General features: G+C 37.4%; 1 protein-coding gene across 2 annotated transcripts in view; it reads right to left on the bottom strand.

The window, feature by feature from the left end:
* Positions 1 to 14,841: 14,841 nt before the first annotated feature.
* The window catches only part of MFSD14B (major facilitator superfamily domain containing 14B), a 32,450-nt gene continuing 28,375 nt past the window's right edge, over positions 14,842 to 18,916 (bottom strand). For both annotated transcript variants that reach the window (XM_062599824.1, XM_062599823.1), the window contains one exon: positions 14,842 to 17,351. In XM_062599824.1, the coding sequence (XP_062455808.1) occupies positions 17,148 to 17,351 (204 nt within the window). In that variant the 3' untranslated portion in view covers positions 14,842 to 17,147. The remainder of the gene's footprint in view (positions 17,352 to 18,916) is intronic.

The following is an 18,916-nucleotide window of genomic DNA, read 5'->3' on the forward strand; positions in this document are numbered from 1 at the left end:
AATGGGCACAGTTTCAAGAAAGTTCATTACTGCTCACTGCAGCACCTCAGAGGGTCAGGTCTGGGGCAGGTCTCTTCTTGTAACTCTTCTTGTCAGAGGTGACAACAGCAGAGGTCCGGGAAAACCAGAAAATTACATTGAATAACAAAATAACCACTCTTCCTTCATATGGTTTGCATTCTTACAGTCTCAACTTGCTGACACAGATTTTCTAATTAAGCTGCAAAAAAAATTTCAGTGCAGCTCATTAAAATACATCTTATCCCCACACAGCACAGAATATAGGCTCTTTTCTTTATTCTGTATATCATACTATGTGAAAATGTATTTTTGAAAGCCCAATCAATATCAGCCTTTTTAAATTCAGCACTAAATATACTGTATTACAGCAAAAAATCTGAAGATAATGGCATATTAAATCTCTCTGAGGAGAGGAATAGTGGTTTTATTCATCCGAAGTTTTACAGCATAGAAGGGCAGAAGGAACTACTGCAAAGGTACTGCTGTGCTCTGACTTCTACATCACAACACAGGTCGTAATGACTAAACTCCTATTTGAATTAAAGAACATGAGAAAAAATCTCGAACAAACAGACAGAAGATCCACCACAACAGTTATTAATGTTGTTCAAGTACTCTGTTACCATTGGTGGCACTCTTACCTTTAAATCTGGATTTGTCTAGCTTCAACTTCCATCCTTTGGGTCTTCTTGTACACTTCACTCTATACTTCTCATATTTCCAACAGACCTTGTTAGCAGATCTCTGTCCCTCTGAAGATGCCAGTAAATTATAATTCTTCCCTTTCTCTTTGATAAGCCAAGTCTATTTTTCCCTGAAGTCTCTTACTTTACAACAGATTCTTTACTCTTGTCGCTCTTCACTGAATCTCCTCAGACTTATCCTTGAGTTTTGAACAGTTGTAAATGAGCCATGATTCTGAGAAAAGCCACACTAGAGACAAATACAGAACTAACATGTTCTGTCTTTCTGCTAAAAAAATCCCAGATATACTTTGTGTTTTAGTTTAGATAATTACGTGAATATAATTGGAAGTCTCCATACTAATTTGATGCAGAATCAGGATGAACTATACTTCATAGGTGGCATTAAAATGATGTTTTACACTATAATTATCTAATAACTTGTTCATGTTCAAATCTCATAGCTAATAGTAAAAGAATAATAGGCCAAAAATGTTAAAAATAGGCCCAGGACTTTGGAGACTAAATTTTGTGGAAATAGCCTTACTAAGAACAGAATGAATCAGCTAGTCTCAAAACACCTCTATCATTAACATAATATGACTCTTGACCTTTACAAGATAATCTGATGTATTGTATAAAGTAATGAAAAAACTGTCTTACTGCGCAGAGTGCTTAGCTGCAAGTGTGCAGCAAAACACAACGTACAGTCCTTAGGAATGCACGAGAATGAAAGCAATATGTAATTCTTATGAGATAGTAAATAGGGAAAAAAATAAAGAGAAACCAAGTAGTCATACCTGAAGAAATCATTAAAAAACATCCAGTATTTATTAGCTATTAGGTCTTCTGCTCAAGTCAAGAAGATTTTACTCTTCAGGTCTTGAATTTTTAAGTTCAAAATGGGAAGAACAAAAAGAATCTTTTTTTACTGGGTATAGCAAACAGTTTAACTGCAGAGGAGATATAAAGGAAAACTTTAAAATAAGATTTTATTTTACTAAAAATTTTATTTTACTAAAATCTTTACTGTCCAGAAAGTGATCAGACATGCAGTCAAGCATGTTAGGGAACTTACAAGACCATCTGAACATATTACATTTTACCTTTCACAGAAATGACAACTGCCACATCATTTCCTACATTCAAACTAGTTTGCTTTACGTAACCTCTGACTAACACTAACGTCTGTATCTGAACAAAGTAAATATGCAACTGACATGGTTCCTGCTAGAAGACAGTCTTTCACCAAGTTACAGAGCTGTACATCACAGTGGATGCTGCCTTGCTGGATTATAATGTAATTTTTGCATCTGTTTAAATTGTGGTGGTGGTGAAAGAAAAAAGGTTAGAGGTATGTGCAGAAGAGAATTGTGCTTTTTGCTTTCCTTCCACCATACACTTTGTCAAAGACAATGCTTGCCATAATGTTGAATAATAATAAGTCCAATTAATAAAGAAGACTGACCAAATACACCAATGTATGAAGATAAAACCAGACTAAGAGCATGGGCTCATTTGAAGTCTTCTACCTCTGATTTTGATAATTTTTCAAATTAACAATTGTTAACACGTTATTGGACAAATGAAGAAAATCCCCATTGCCACAGTTTCATCCATTTTTCTCAGAAAGGCTGATGGAGATCCACAGAAATGCAGAGTGGTACAGCTGGTGTCAAAATAGGAATACATATTTATCATCACAATTCCACCCAGTCAATTATATCTATTAGCCCAGCTCTTTGCAAAACTGAGTATTTAATCTCTGCTTAGACACCTCTGGTGAACTTCTGGTGAATTTCCTGTAGAAATCCATCAAAACTGATTTTTTAATAGCAGTTTCAGAGAACGTGCTGCCATACGGAGTTGGCAGAGAAGTCAAAATGGAAAACCCACATAGCAGTCTGTGGTCACTTGTTTTCTTTGCCAGCTGTAGTGACCTGAAGAGAAAGCAAGAATTAGAAGGTAGATATTAAAAGATGTATAAACCTGTCACTTCATGCTGATACAAAATTCCTCTATTCCATAATAACATTTTTTACCAAATTCATTACTTGGAGACTGTAAGCTGGCACAATGTGGTTTGGCTTGATCTGTATGTGGTCTTTTCAAGAGAATAGATGGGATTTTTTTTAACTTCAAAAAAGCTGAAGGATACATCTCAATTTTGGGTGTTGTTTTGTAAATCATTCCTGCAACTTGAGGTCATTAATGCAGATTTTCTTGGACACACTCAGAAGATTATATGACAAATCACATCAAGCCACAGAAATCAAGAGGATTTTTCTTTCCCTCAGGATTATCCTTGTGTCAGAATAATCTTTGTAATTACTATGAATTAAGCACATTTTTAGATTATATATGATTACCTTCCACTAGTGAGCAAGTTGTTTATTTCTAGCACTGCACTTAAAAGCATTAAGAATGCTTATTAAGGAAAATGAGAGTAGTTTGCACATGACTTGAGCTCCAACTTGTTCCCTTTGTTTGCCAGTGAGCACCATCTGAAACTATCCAGCACAAAAAGACATGTAGTCACTAAACAGTTTCTTGAAATAAACATTTCATTAACCTTTCTAAAGTGAACAGTTTCTCCCAAGAGAGAAAGTAAGTTTTGGATAAAAGAACACCAAAGTAGGGTACATGATCAAAAGGGTTTTCATATTAAAGACTAGAAGGCAAATAGCAATAACGCAAAAACCTAAGAGATACAGGAGGTGATTACATACCAAATGCTCCACCTTTTTGCTAGCATCCAAATTACAGCCAAACTTCACTACTCAAACAGCTGGCTGGAAGCCATTTTTTTTTATTATTTTTAGATAAAAGGATACTACATCTACAGTTGTGCTCTTCATATATCCTTTAACTCCAAAGGTAGCAGTTTTCCCAAGGGAATCTTCTTGTATCAAACAGCATTTCAATAGTGGCCTTCAGTAACCACTGCCCAGATTTCTGCCTGGCTTTTTTGGGGTGTTCTGCCACCATCCTGCATCAGCAAAAAACATGGTCAGCTGTCCATGCTGTACCTATGCTGAATGTGAATTAGAAATATCCCCCCTGTGTCTCCTACATACCCCTGTTCTGGTGATTTATGCCACTTTTTTTTGTAATAGCTTTCTCACCATCAGCACTGTGTTCTTCTACTTATTGCTGAAGGGACCACAAAAAAAGCACTGACTATGGAATGAAAAATAAACTCATATATGCTTCTAGATATGCTAATCAAACAAATGGGAACAGGCCTATTTCCAAATATCTGTTATAAGAAGCTTAAAACTTTTCATATAGCAACAACAGACAAAACATCTTCAATATGATTCCTTTTTTAGAGTCACTTTATAATTAAAAGCTAGATTTTATCCTATCTTTTTTTTTCTCTACACCATCCTTTTGCCAGGATAAAACATGACTTTAAAAAATTGGTTGCAGTATTCTAGACTGTAAGCTAATTTGTTTGTGTTTTATTCTTTTACATTTTTCTTCATATTAAGAAATAACAAACTCTAAACATTGAGCTTCATGTAAGTGCATGTCTCCACCTACTTGCAAGGAAGAGACCTGATGGATGTAACAAAGAATATACTGAATAATGGGATTTGAAGAGTATCTGGTGCATGAGGATAGAAATACAGGCAGCTTGCGGTTTCATTTTTACCCACTGTTGTTGCCCTGAGCTTTTGAATATTTTTGCCCCTTGTTGAAGGCTGAAATGATGAAATAGGAAACAAACAAGAGTGGATAGGCAGGAGAAGGTGAAGTTTTAAAGCATTTGAAGGTGAGGATAGTATATTTGAAATTAGCGCAATGAAGGGAAGGAACCATACAGAGATTTTAAAGTATAGTCCAGACTACTGACAGATTAAATTATTATACAAGCTTCATTTTTGACATACTTGATGGTTTGAAGTGAATAAAAGACATTTCAAATTGAAGTTAAAACTAAGCACATAGAACTGGAGAAACAAAAGAAATCCTATAAGCAAAGTTTATTACTTCAGAAACTATTCCTGTTCACTGTCCTTTCTATTTTCTTGCTAAGCTACACAGGAGCCTTAGCTGTGAAATATTCAAAAGTGTCCAGCCCCACTGAAATCCAATTTCTTTTTCTATTTTTAAAATTAAAGGTCTTGAGTCAAACCATGATATATTATGCAATGAATCTGCAACAGGAAGAGCTGTATAACATTGCCAGCTAGTGGTCATTTGACTTCAAAACACAATAACTCAATTCTATCACAGCTTTAATATTTTTGAAATGTAAAAATGTAATAAAATCTTTTATAGCTGTAGTTTAAGAAGATGACAAATAAATTGCAAACATATTTCTGTAACTTAGCTCTCAGAAGCTAAAAATCTGCATGAAGGTAGCCTTTAGTTCATAAATATGTTAGTCCTGCATTTATGTTCAGTCTTCCAATTCAATAACACATGGACATTTTAAGACTATAACAGTAGCAACTCCCACAGCACAAGAAACTATTACAGTTCAATGTTATTTAATTTTGTTGTTTGTACCAGCTCTACATATTCTGACACCTGGATATTAATATTGATTTCAATTATGATTGTTGCTGAAAAATACTACACAATTAAAAGCAAACTTCCAAAAATGCACAGATGTCTGCAGAACATGAAAGAGGTACTAACAGGGCAAGGAAAATGCAGGAGAGTGCATTTATAATAAGGCACACATTTAGAAGTACACTTACAGTACTAGTAAGACAGACAACTTGTTCTCTAGATCCTCTCTGTAATCTAAGGCCTAGCTGCAAACATGCTGTTCTTTTGAAGTAGAATATAAAGAAACATAATCACCAAGTAATGCAAAATATATGGAAAAAGAGAGTAAAGGAATGGAAAGACCTCATCCTAAGGTAAATGTCAGATCCTACAAAAACACATATGGGCTTAACTTTACTTTTGTAGTTGGTTTCATTGGTTCATTTGCTGTGTAAAAATTAAGTTGATCAGCACTTTCAAGTCAGGATGTAAAGGCTGTGGAGAAGAACAGACATTTTGGAAATGGACATTTCCTAGAGATTAATGGAAGAAAAATGGAACTTTTAGGAAAATATATAGGAAATTACAACTGATGCAAATTTAAGGCATTAATATGGCTCTATAAACTGTTATCACCAAACAGTTTCTATTTCTGATTAGGGCACTGTTGAGATAGCTCAGTGTGCTATAGCTACTACATCTTTTGCTAGCAGGTCTAGACTTACTCTGTTCACACTCTGAGCCACCTGCAGTTGGGAGCTACCTTTGTGTGACAATAAATCTGAGTTAATTCAGCTTATATTGCAGCAAGGATTGCTGTTTAGGGTCCATTTCTGAGCTAGCTGTGGAATAGGGTAGGAACAGCAAGCTCATAGCAGCAGGGAGCACCAGCAGGACCTACCTGCTTTTGCCCGTAAAGGATCAGGCAGACACATCTTAAGAAATAGTCCCTGCTGTAAGGACCTCCAGCCTTGTGATCCAGTCCTGCAAAGATTTACATACTTGCTCAATTTTATTCTGACTTCAGCAGGACTGCTCAGCATGGATAAATACAAACACAGCAGGCCCCTTTGCAGATGTGATGCTAATACATAGGAAAAAAAATATAAGGTGGGGAAGGAGATACGAAGTCTGAGGGATGAACCAACACTTGTCTTGAATCTGATACAGCCACTAAAATTTATGTGAGGAGTTTCCCTAAAGAAACAAGTTTTCACAGTTATTACAAATATATATATATATATATATATATTTGGTCTCAACACAGGACCCTTTATAATTATCCACTATCTATGATGGAAGAAGCCTTCATTTAGGAGCTTTTATTAAAGAGAGAGAGAGAAGACCTTGAACCCTGCAATAGCAATTAAAACTGTCATGGAAAACACATTCCTTTCAGACAGAACCTGCACCAGTGACTCAGTTCAGAGCAGTGGTGCAGTTGGGAAACATGCCCCCAGTTTTCTCTACTTACCACACAGGTGCTGTTCTCCAAATGGTTTTCATATGTGCAGAACAGATTTCCTGGGCCTTTATGCAGATCCCACTGTTACAAGATCATCCAGTTTGTACTTAAACCTTTAGATATCTCCAAACCACATGCATGATGGAGACTTCTGGCCCAGAGGACAAGACTAAGCATAATTCAAAGTAATTCTCCTGAACCACATACGAACAGCAGCTGAAGTCACAGCAATAGTCTACATCAGCTGATCCCCTTCTATCATGCCAAATTATTTCCTGATATGGATGAAGCAAAGTTATCGAATAGACAACTCAAAGCCAAGGTCAAGCCAAGACTTTGGTGGTCTTTGTTAGTGCTGGAGGTCTAACATGAATCAACAAGTGACATAAACTTCTGTACAATGCAAGTATGCCTAACTTAAGACAAAATCCATTGAAGATACGGATCCCTATGACTTCGCCTTCCAAATGGTGTTAACCATTTGTGCTGTTGTTAGTGCTAACAGAACATATTTTCAGGCACACGCAAACATTGTTCGTTAACATATTTTAATTAGCTTCAGCAGTGTCGTGTACTGTGAAGTTCATCTGTAAACCTCTCAAGACACAAGCAGCTTTAATGTTGAGCAGTAAAGTTAATAATTGTAGCTAGGCCATTGCCATATTGGGAAGTGCCTAGGGTTGACTTCCTTATTATTATTATTATCATTTTGTGCTTACTGTCACAGTACCCTGTGGAGCCTGTCTAATTTGTTCAGCTTCTGAGATTCTTCTTAAATATTTACAAAGGTATCCAGCTGCTGGGAAATGCATATTTTGAAGTTAGTTTCCAAGCAGTTAAATCAGTCCCCCACATATATTGTTCTTCCTCCAAGGATTCTCTGTAGTGCTAACTCCTCTCTTGGGTCAGACAAGGTGGCTTAGCTGTTTGCCTTATGTTTTTCCCCTGCTTTCAATTACAGGAAGTTTGGTTTTGTTTGTTTGTTAAGAATATGTTAGCAGTGCTTTTCCAGTGTTTTTTTCTGTAGCTCAGAAAAATGTTTACAGAGTCTAAAATGCTCTAGAGGCTATTGGATTTTCTGGTGAAACTCAAATGACAGTTTCAAGGTTTGAATTTCCCCAGAAGAAATAGATGTGCTCTACTTTAACAAGGTCCAACTATATATAAACAGTTTTTTCTTCCTTTCTTCCTACAATAGTGACTGAATTAATTCAACCTGCTCCTTTTGAGAAATGAGCCTTTCCTGATTCTCTTTCAGTTTCTACCCTAAGGCAAGCTTATGATGTACAGAGTAGGGTCGCCAGACTCTTCAAGCTTTATTCTGTCCTGCATCAAGAGCTTCCTTTTCTTTTGGAAGGCTTAATCCTCTTCATATTGTTCTGTCCTCTGCCTTTCCAGCTTCAGGACTAGCACAAAAGTTTGGTATGTTCTTAGTACCTTTTCCGCTGGCAGAACTGCAGTATGCTCTTTGTATACAAACCAAGTATGGGAGTAGAGAGGTGCTAGAAGTCTCAAATGTCTAGCTTGAAGAACAATGAGCAGCTTTCAGAAGTCTGCTTTCAGAAGTCTGCTTTCAGGCTGACAGTCACACCTTTCCTGATGCAGTGGTGTCTATCTCTACAAAGAGCCTGTTTGTCACCTCTTGAACCACATTGTGCCCACTGTGCTGGAAATCCCCTCCACAGTTTTCACTCTCAACAGCATGAAGGCTTTTTTGCATATCAAATACTCATTGATCTCAGCTTCTGTTTCTTACTCTACCCTTATCAATACTTGATTAGGGACTTGTTTTCCTCCTTTCATCAATAAACATTGTCAATACATAAACATTTAGTTTGCTTCTTTTGTATAGTTTAAGAACTTTCCTCTGTGCAGGCTTCACTTTGGCCTAGAGCAGCATTCCTAAATTTTCTGTAAAGCAGTTCCTCAGCTAGCTCAGAAATAACTAGGAAAGACTAAAAACAAGCATTTCAAACCCAGCTGCTGTCACCAATTAAATTATCTTCTGACATCTTCATGTCTGGTGGCACCTCTTGCTTTGCAGATAGAGAAGAAAGCACTCTCCAGCCATCTCCCAGGCTGCAAGAGTGCTGTCAGTCACAACAGGACTTTTAACTCACTCCTCCATTTCTGGAAAGTTATTATAACAAAATTCAATGCAGGAAGTAGATTTCATTTTACAAAATGATTTCAGATACCCAGATGACAAACTGATTTGGGGATTTGCTTTTTATACTTCTGCATTGTAGACACTGCTTGGGATCTTTCACTTCAGTAGCTTGTCTAGTACCTTTAAAATCTTACACAAAATTCCTGAGGTTCGTGGTTCTGTTTTCAACTGGTTGCGTATGTTATGGCTCCAGGCTTGTCATCTTGCCATCTTATCACTAGGATTTCAGGTTTCATCATCTTGCTATTAGGTCATAGGAATGAGACAGTCTCTGGAGTGTTATGCATCAATTAGTAGCAAATAGTATGTGTTATGTATATGCACTATTTCCTTATTCTGCTGTTTCTAAGGTTTCAAACATTTTCCATTCATAGTTTATTCATATCAATTTTAATATTTTTGCTACAAATCTCTACACATCATTTCATTTAGATGATATTCTTAGTTGGCCTCAATTTGCTCAGTTATTGAGCTGTTATCCCACAAAGGAATGGCTCCACCCATATCCAACTTCTTTGAATCACAAGCCCATTTAACACAACAGCTAACTTTGGTAAAGGTATTCCTGCTATTTCCCACATTTAGTTGTAAAAGAGTAAAGAACATTCCATTTCCCATCACTTGCTTTGGCATATGAATTCCTATTGAACAGACAGTAAGCATTATGGAAATATATTTTTAAGTTCAGTGAAGCCCAAACTAATCTAGGCACAGACACAACTGGTCATGCCCATAAAAACTTACAGGATACATGGACAATAGGGGCACTGTAGATGTGCAGGTGAATTGAAATTGATCTGTTTACACCAGTGACACTTTCAAAGAGAATAACACAAAACCACCCTTTCTGCTCCATGTCCCTGTTATCGGGGGTTAAGTAGCATCAAAAGCAATGCGTCCATATTGGTAAGGCATGTTGGTAAAGCTCTTTTTGGTTCTTTGGGTTGATTGGTGAATGCTAGATATGGATCATTAGGTAGTTCAGTAGCTTTTCACTTTAATGTAGCCATTTTCTCAAAAGTGACAAGACAGACAGTCTAACATCCAAAAAGCACTTGATGTTTTATCTTAATATTTGAAGGTCAGTGCCTTAAGGCACATTCTAACTCAACCAACATGCTGGCTTTTGCGGATGGATGTACCACTTTCTCAGATGAGATTTTCCCCCTATGATTAATTCTACTTAGTAATGAAGTGCTGTAATCTTTTTACAGAGACATCTATGCCTTAAACTACTCCCAAGATCAAGCTGCCGGGGCTAATGCTGTAGCAGAAAAAGTCAGGATTTCCTGGGGCTTTTTTAATACTAATTGTAGGTTTGTTAGACAGCTGCAACCTAGCAGAGCGTCAAGGAGTACCAGTCCCAGCTGTCAAATGGACTAATCAGCTGAACCTTGGCTAGTCAAAAAAAAAAAAATGCAGTCAAAGCTGAAGTGATAAATGCATGCAGTGCTCTCAATAACACTGCTGCATGACTCTTGACATTTAGGGGTTTTTTTATGCAGGACAAAAGGACACAGAAAGATTAAACTAGCATTATCCTAACAACAAATTTCTGAACTCTGATTCAAACTCAGCTATTTGCTTTTAAACATTCTTGTGTATATATCTATAGAAGTCTTCTCAAAAGTGACATGGTCAGAAATTAGCTTAGGATCATATTCTTATCAGAAAATTGGAACATGAACAGATAAAAAAATTATGGTAGTGGCAAAATGGCCACCTAAGATTGAAGCAGATGGGACTCTTCCAGCGATAAAGAACAAGGTACCTGGATATGTAAAAGGCCACTTGAAAGGATGAATTAATTAATACTTGAAAGGCTTGTAGCAACCAAGTAATCAAAGGAAAATGACTCTGGGAGATCAGGTCAAATCTTCTTCTTTGAAGGCTAAGTTTTACAGTTTTCAGAGACCAAATTTGTTGTGCAGGTTCTTCTATATGCTTTTGATTCATCGGATTGATTAAAAAAAAATCTAGGGATCTTTCAGATGTAACCTTGGCCAAAATTATTAATCAATGAGATGTCAAAATATTCCATTTCAAAGCTAGGTCTTAGTACAGATAAAACACTTTTTAATCAACAAATTTGAACAAAACTTCCTTTCAGTCAGAAATAATCATTATTGTCTCAACTTCTAGATAAAGTTTTCTTGCTTCACTTTTTTTGTTTTTTCTAATCAAAGCTGAAAACTCCGTTGGGTAGGAAAGTCAAACTGCTTTCTTCTCTTCTGTCTTCAGTAACCCTGTGCTATTTCAAATGTACTTCTGTTACACTTACTCTACACCTTAGGTGGGTTAGCATTTCCCATAATTATGTTAGAAATATAATAGCATGACTGCAAATACCAGGTTAACTTCGCAGTCTTGGAAATCAAGGAAAAATTTATATCTTTAAGAACATACGACTTAAAGATGCATGTAGAATCTTTCCCAAGTCCCTTTTCCAAATATAGCTATAGCCAACACTGAGCAAGAGCAAAGACATTCAGAATTCTTTGCTCTTGGCACCTTCCACAAACTCAGAGGTAAGTTTTTACCATTGTATATTTCCTTACAAAAGACCAAGACCTTAAGCAGCTGCTTGAGGCGCCTGTGCAGAACTTTTTGACATTATTGCTACATGGTATTTTGACATTTACCCCTGACACTCCACAAGATGAGGGAAATAGGGAAAATGGGTTGTTTTATTTCCTTCAGTTATTGCCTAGTCATAAGTTGTTTTCTTTTGACAGATGCTGTAACTTCAGGGTAGCACTAGCTCACTCGTGACTTAAACCTAGGAAAATGTTTTAGTTGTAGTTTACTGCCTGGCATTTGGGCCTTTATCAAATTTTTCTTTCACCTCCAGGAAGGGCAGGTTGTATTGATATACTTCATATACAGATAAATAACTTCAGAATTATATTGAAACACTAAAAATTGAAGTCTGTTTATCTTGCCACATCTCCTTTCATATGACTTGTATTAGCACTCAAAAAAATGGATTTATTTGGGATTTTGTAGTCCTGTAATCATTACAAGTTTTCAGTGTCCCATAGTTTCCAATATATTTGTCTCAACATGCCATGAAGTTTAAGGAATGAAAGTATAACTCATTGGTAAGGAAAGCTTTCTTCTTGTCCAAGTACATTAAATCTTTAACCACTCTTGAGATCTTAAATTAACAGTTCTGAAAAGCTTTTCCCTCTAAGCTTAAAAACTTACAGCTGATTTCAGAGGTCAAAATTTGTGTCTGGCAAGGATTGGCAGAACACAACTGCACTTAGATGGTACAGTCTAGTGAATATTCATATTCCTCGCTCTCCATTTCAGTTTTATACAATGTTAAAAGACATAAGAGAGTTATACATAACATATACATATACATATAAAAGAGTTTAAATATCTATTTAAAGTTCTATACTAGTACTTAAATGTGCATTTAAAATCTGCTAAAATCACTAGTTCCATTGAATTAGAACCTCCAATGCATTGAAGCATAAGCATGAACTGTGCAGACTAGAAGCCCCATTGCAGAAGTCTACTGTTGCAGTTGTGTATATGCCAGTTACAGCCAATGATTACAAAATACATTTCAGTAGATCATGAAAGGATAAAGCAGTAAGATAGAAGGACATAACAAATGTAATGAAATACACATAGCTAGAAAACACTGTTCTGGAGGCATAAGCAACATGCAAGGACACTTAGACTTGAATATACCTTTTTTTTTTCTTGCAAATAAACACTTCAGTCTCTGATACTAAAGGATTCAGTCACTGGTATTTCCTACTTTTCACAGTGGTGTTTAGAATCACTCTGGCAGAAAGCATCAAATTGTCAAGAGTCACATTTACAAGCCACAGGGCAGACACCTCGCCAGTACATGATCAAGTATCTCTAACAAAGGAGGACACCTCTTTTTCCAGAACCACCACAGTATTTCACTGAAAATGTGAAGCCTCCAAGTATAACTCAAGATCAAAACTGTGGGGAGAAGAATTTGCCCATAACACTGACTTAAGTGTTCTTGCACAGAACACACAACAGTCCAGTTTAGAAAAGCATCAACACCAGCAAATGCTAAACAAGTGTAGAAAAATCATTTGACATGTTTTACCTTCTTTCAGATTAAGCAAAGCTAGCAGCACGGTTGCTTTCCAGTACCACTCCTGTCCACAGCTATAATGATACACATGCATTAAGGTTAAGATTCCAAAGTGGCAAGTAAGGTGCACTTGAGGAACAAAAACTTTCTGAAAGCCATAAGCCTAAATTCTCATGTGGATATGCAAATACAAATTTATCATTTTCTGCCAACAAAACCAGGCACTTAAAAATCTGAATTCAAAAATTGTTAGGGCTTAATTCAGTTTACTGTATTTACGCTACCCAACTCTACACTTCTCAGGGATTCAGCAGCTGATCCAGCATCTACTTTAAAGCTAATGTAAGTCCAAGTAAGGCTCTTGGTACTTCAACTTCTAAGCCCTCAGGCTGCATATACAATACACTGGACACCTCCGTACTACAGGCAAAACAGGCATGTCATAAGGGCCAGCAAGCAGATATGCTAGCCAGACAGTGCATCTTAAACTCTGCCCAGTATCTTCCATCCCCATAGCATCCAGGATTGAGATCACTTCCAACTGTTCCTTTACAGAATTGAGTACCTTTGAGGATACTTGAGAAAACAATTTTTTTTTTCACAGCACTTATTCAGAGTTTGTCTAGAAAATAAAAACCTGTTTTCAGATAGTTCTTTAGACTCATGGAGTTCAAGCCTTCATCTCTACTCTTCCATTATCATCCTTGCTGTCAAACTTCCCAAAACAACACATTCTATTGAACCCAAGCCACCACGCAAATAAACCAATGGCTGGAAATTATGTTTATTTTCCTCCATAATATAAAAACTAGGTCATTCTTCTTGTTTTATCATAAAACATAGTCACATGAACCAAGTCTAAATTAAGTTCTGTTCTTGTTAAAAGACAATTTGATGCCATTATGCATATGGCTGGTTAGCACTTTTCAAAATACAAGTCATAGCTCAAGGTTTTCTTAATGTTTTCCAGTATGTTATTGTAAATACAGTAGCATGATACTTCTGTGACAAATGCATGTACACAGCAGTGCAAAATCTCTGTACTGTTTACCTTCTGTAAAAATCAGAGTAAGTGAAGAAAAGGGGAACAGGAACAACTATCCTAAACATAATTCTCCAGATTTTTCACTTCCCTTCTCTGCTCCCCAAATTTTTTTGTGGGTAAGGCAATGACTGTTTTCTCCAAATGAAAGTAACAGACAAGTATATTGCACCAGAACAGGAAATAATACATTGTCTTAATATTATTGTACATTCTTGCATTATAATAAAACATGCTCTGGAAGACCACAGCATCTGAGAGATGGATCTGCATTGGCCATACCAATCTGTTCAGATCTGTTTCATATTCACAGGTCAATTGCTGGAATACTATTAACAGTAGTAAATTTGGCTGCTGTCTTTAATATTGAAGTGTATGATCTGACATTACTTGTCAAGTTTAAGGCATTCCATGCTGGGACCATCCAAAAATCAAATTATGACAAAGCATAACACCACTCATCTTGGAAACCTGCAGGCATTCTACATTCATTTTTAAAATAGGAGTTTGACTGCAGTCTAGCCTGCATCAAAAAAAGTCCATTTTCAATGATGGATATTTTGAATTACAAACAGGGCAAAGGAGTGCTCAAAATAAAAAAGGAACAGCTAAATCCCATCAGATATGCATCTGATTTTTTTTTTTTCCCCAAACTCACTCCTGCTTTTTCCTCCTCTGCTCCAATGGACAGCATGCCAGCTTCATCATATGGACAAAGCACATATTTCATCATGCTTTATGATACAGACAAAAAATAACAAGACAAAGGAAATTCAGATATTGAAATACAGTACCAGGATTAAACCACTTTCACTCTGAAGCAGAGAAGGCACAGTGAACTTGGAAGAACACACACATGAAACCTAGAAAGCTTAAGATGCAGATTTATTATGCATTAGGAAGCTTATTAACTTAAAAACTAAACTGCATAGTACAAAAAGGTTTGTTATCTCTGCTCATGTGGAACAAGTTTCAAAATATATATTTGTAAAGTTTCTTCAGTCAATACACAATCTTTTTAAAAAAGCTGTATATCTGTCAGTACCCTCATTAAATTTACAAATACATGATTTACACAGCACCCCATCTGGAAAAATTAAAACTCCTTACAAATATCTACATATATTGCATACATATAAAACATTCATAGGAGCACTTTGTTAAAGTCAGGTTTAATGGTCCATTTACACTGCAGCAAAATACATATAAATCTGTATTTTTCATAAAATGTCTCTAAAAATTAGCATATTTGTAGCCATCTGTAACTTCTTTAAAGCATCTTCTAAAAAGGAAGTTTGATATGAATACATCCATGAGATTTAGCAGGTGACACAGTAATATGAAGGCTAAATAGGATTAATAACTGAACACTAATTAGCAGTTAAGGCAGGGATGAAAAGAATTAATAGAAAAGATTGTTTCATATGGCAGATAAAGTGACAAAATGCAATAAATATACACGTTTCTTGATGTAAACTTCTCTGGTACACACTGATTTTCCTTCCTCAGAAATTAGGATTGTCCACATTTCAGACACTATACATTACATCACTGAAATTTTATTTTCCTATTAGTAAAACATTTATGACCAGTGCTTTCAGGTGCCTTCTGGATCTGCTTTAATTGCTCAGCACAGATTGTTCTAAAATGTGGGTTTAAGATTTAGATATAATCTTCATTTAGGGGGCATGACTGTTATGTGTAGTCATTCATCCTCTGAAGTCATCTCAGTTTTTATCAATGTCTTCTGGTAACTACTGGATTTCAGGTTAGTAAGTAATAGTTGAAAATACATATTCAGGAAATTCAAAATGGCTTTTATGGATAAACAGTATTTCACATACCAGAACTATACAGATCAGTCCCTCTCATATCCATGAGGACTACATGGGGGCATGCATGCAGAAAAAAAGGCATAAAAACGGCAAAACAATCATTAACAGTGGTGACAGAAATTGTGTTCTGCCTCAAACCTGATTATTTTGCATATTACTTTGGGAACTGCACATTCAGACTTTCCACTATGTCTGTATATTGAGGTTTTTACCCAGTATCAGGATTTGACATGCATTTGCAGTCACTTACTGGGTACTGGAAATCAAATCACATCTAGTTGTGACCTCCTATGCTAGATAGTATAGCAATCTCCTCAGCAAGTTTGCTGTGCTGCCAGAGACACCTGGACAGGCTGGAGAGCTGGGCGGAGAGGAACCTCATGAGGCTCAATAAGGGCAAGTGCAGAGTCCTACACCTAGGCAGAAATAACCCTAGGCACCAGTCCAGGCTGGGAGCTGACCTGCTGGAGAGCAGCTCTGCAGAGAAGGACCTGGGAGTGCTGGTGGATGACAGGTTGACCATGAGCCAGCAATGTGCCCTTGTGGCCAAGAAGGCCAATGGCATCCTGAGGTGCACTGGGAAGAGTGTTGCCAGCAGGTGGAGGGAGGTGATCCTGCCCCTCTACTCAGCCCTGGGGAGGCCTCATCTCGAGTACTGTGTCCAGTTCTGGGCTCCCCACTACAAGAGAGACATGGAGCTATTGGAGAGAGTCCAGCGTAGGGCTACAAAGATGATCCGAGGGCTGGAGCATCTGCCCTAGGAGGAACGGCTGCGAGAGCTAGGCCAGTTTAGCCTGGGGAAGAGTAGTCTTGGGGGGGATCTTATCAATGTGTACAAGCACCTGAAGGGAGGGTGTCAAGGGGACAGGGACAAACTCTTTTCAGTTGTCCTATGTGACAGGACAAGAGGCAATGGGCAGAAACTGAACCACAGGAAGTTCCGCCTGAACGTGAGGGGGAATTTCTTCCCTGTGAGAGTGACGGAGCCCTGGACCAGGTTGCCCAGAGAGGTGGTGGAGTCTCCTTCTCTGGAGATCTTCAAGGCCTGCCTGGATGCAACCCTAACATGCTCTAGGTGACCTTGCTTGAGCAGGGGGGTGGATTAGTTGGTCTCCAGAGGTCCCTTCCCACTTCACCAATTCTTTGATTCTGTGATAATCCCTCTTGCAAGTGTGGAATCAGCCTCAAGTACAGATTTGAGTATTCATACAGCATATACCCTGCTTTGCACATTGCTACCTTCCTACTGGAGGACAGATACTCAGCACATCCTACCCAGCTTCCAGATCTGCAATTCAGTGTATGAATTTCTTCCAGACTCTCCTCAGAAGTTAGCCTTCATACACTGCTATCTTGCAGCAGTGGTTCAATGTCCTCTTCACTACCTCTGTCTAGGTTGTTGCTCAGTGTACTGCTGATGCTGTTGCTGTGTTTTCTGGTACTGCTGGCTTTACTGTGCTCAGGAATGAATAAGGCTACTAGTACAGCCAGAAGAACAATACATGCTCCAACCAGGAAGGGTGGACCAGGAACGATTGCTCTCTGCAAGCAAACAAGCATATCAGAAAGAATTCATGAAATTTTAGATAGACTTCTGCGTTAAGAACTATACCATTAAAGCAGGAGATAATGAGGATATTTACATGGTCTACAAATGGTATACAAACAAGTTCACATATGCACTGAAAAAAAATTTTATGCATCTACAATTCTTAGGAATTCCTCACCTGATCTGCACACTGATCTAAAACACACAAATATGCACAGAACTATCAGTTTGTAATAAGATTACCTCACAGATGAAACAGGCATTGACTAATGTTTCTTAGTAAACACTTTAGGCAACAAAGCTGTTAAATCAGAAAAACTCCCCTGAAGATAAATGGGATAAAGTTTTAACAACCAGAAGTAAAAATGCTCAATAAATCTTTAATTTTATCACTTCACATTTTCACTTGCTTCCAAACCTGACATTAAAGAATGTCAAGTTAGCTAGACATACAAACGTTCCCCAAACTGAGCTACCTGCAGAGAATAATGTCAGGCTATTCAATTCAGGTAATACATACCCTCTCTCACTGCAAGGATAGATTGCTGGCATGTATGATAACTTGGTATTTAGAGTACTCCGCTTGTTCACAGGCGGTTCAATTTAAAAGACAAAATACTTATCCACATTCCATAACTATGCTTAAAAACAAGCACCAGAAATTTAAGACTAATTTTAAGCTAGATAAATTTAATTGAACTCCATAGAAGACTGCAGCAATCCTGCTACTTTACTTAAGCCTTAAACATCATTCCTGTATTTTCAGCAATTAAATATAAAAATCAGAAGGCGAAACCAGTCAGTCCACAGTATTTGTTTTTTGCCAGAAAAACTGGAGAAAATCAGCCCAGCATAAAGTGGGAAAGCTGAAATTGAAAATATAGTAATACAGTATTTATCTTGCTTCAACTTGTGGCAAGCAGAGGACTAATTCTCAGCTGAGTGTGTCAAATTTAAGTTCTACATATATTAAAATTTATGTTAATAATATTATATAAACTTCCGATAATTTTTCCTAACAGAAGATGATAAGTGTGACCTCACTGCAGCTCTCCTACTTCAAAGATGAAAAAGGTAAAAGTAGAATTCTGCTGAATATTAAGTCCTGTAGCTAGAGAAAAGAGTAAAGACAAGTTAAGAAAAAGGGAAACACAAACTTAAATCTGAACTGATTTAAAAAAAAACCCTCTTAGTGGCTCTTCACTGGTAAAGACAGCCCTCAAGAATCCCAGAGCCTGGAGACAAGGGAGAAAGTCTGGAGAAAGGAAGACTTTCCTCCGGTTGAGCAGGACAGGATTAGAGATATTCTAGGCAGGCTAGACATCCACAAATCCATGGGCCCGGATGGGATGCACCCAGAGGTACTGAGGGAGCTGACGGATGTTGTTGCCAGGCCACTCTCCATCATCTTTGAAAGGTCCTGGAGAACTGGAGAGATGCCTGAGGACTGGAAGAAAGCCAATGTCACTCCCATCTTCAAAAAGGGCAAGAAGGAGGACCAACGAAACTAAAGGTTGGTCAGCCTCACCTCTATCCTTGGAAAGGTGATGGAACAGCT

Source organism: Rhea pennata, chromosome Z (assembly GCF_028389875.1).
Source record: "Rhea pennata isolate bPtePen1 chromosome Z, bPtePen1.pri, whole genome shotgun sequence".
NCBI lineage: Eukaryota > Metazoa > Chordata > Aves > Rheiformes > Rheidae > Rhea > Rhea pennata.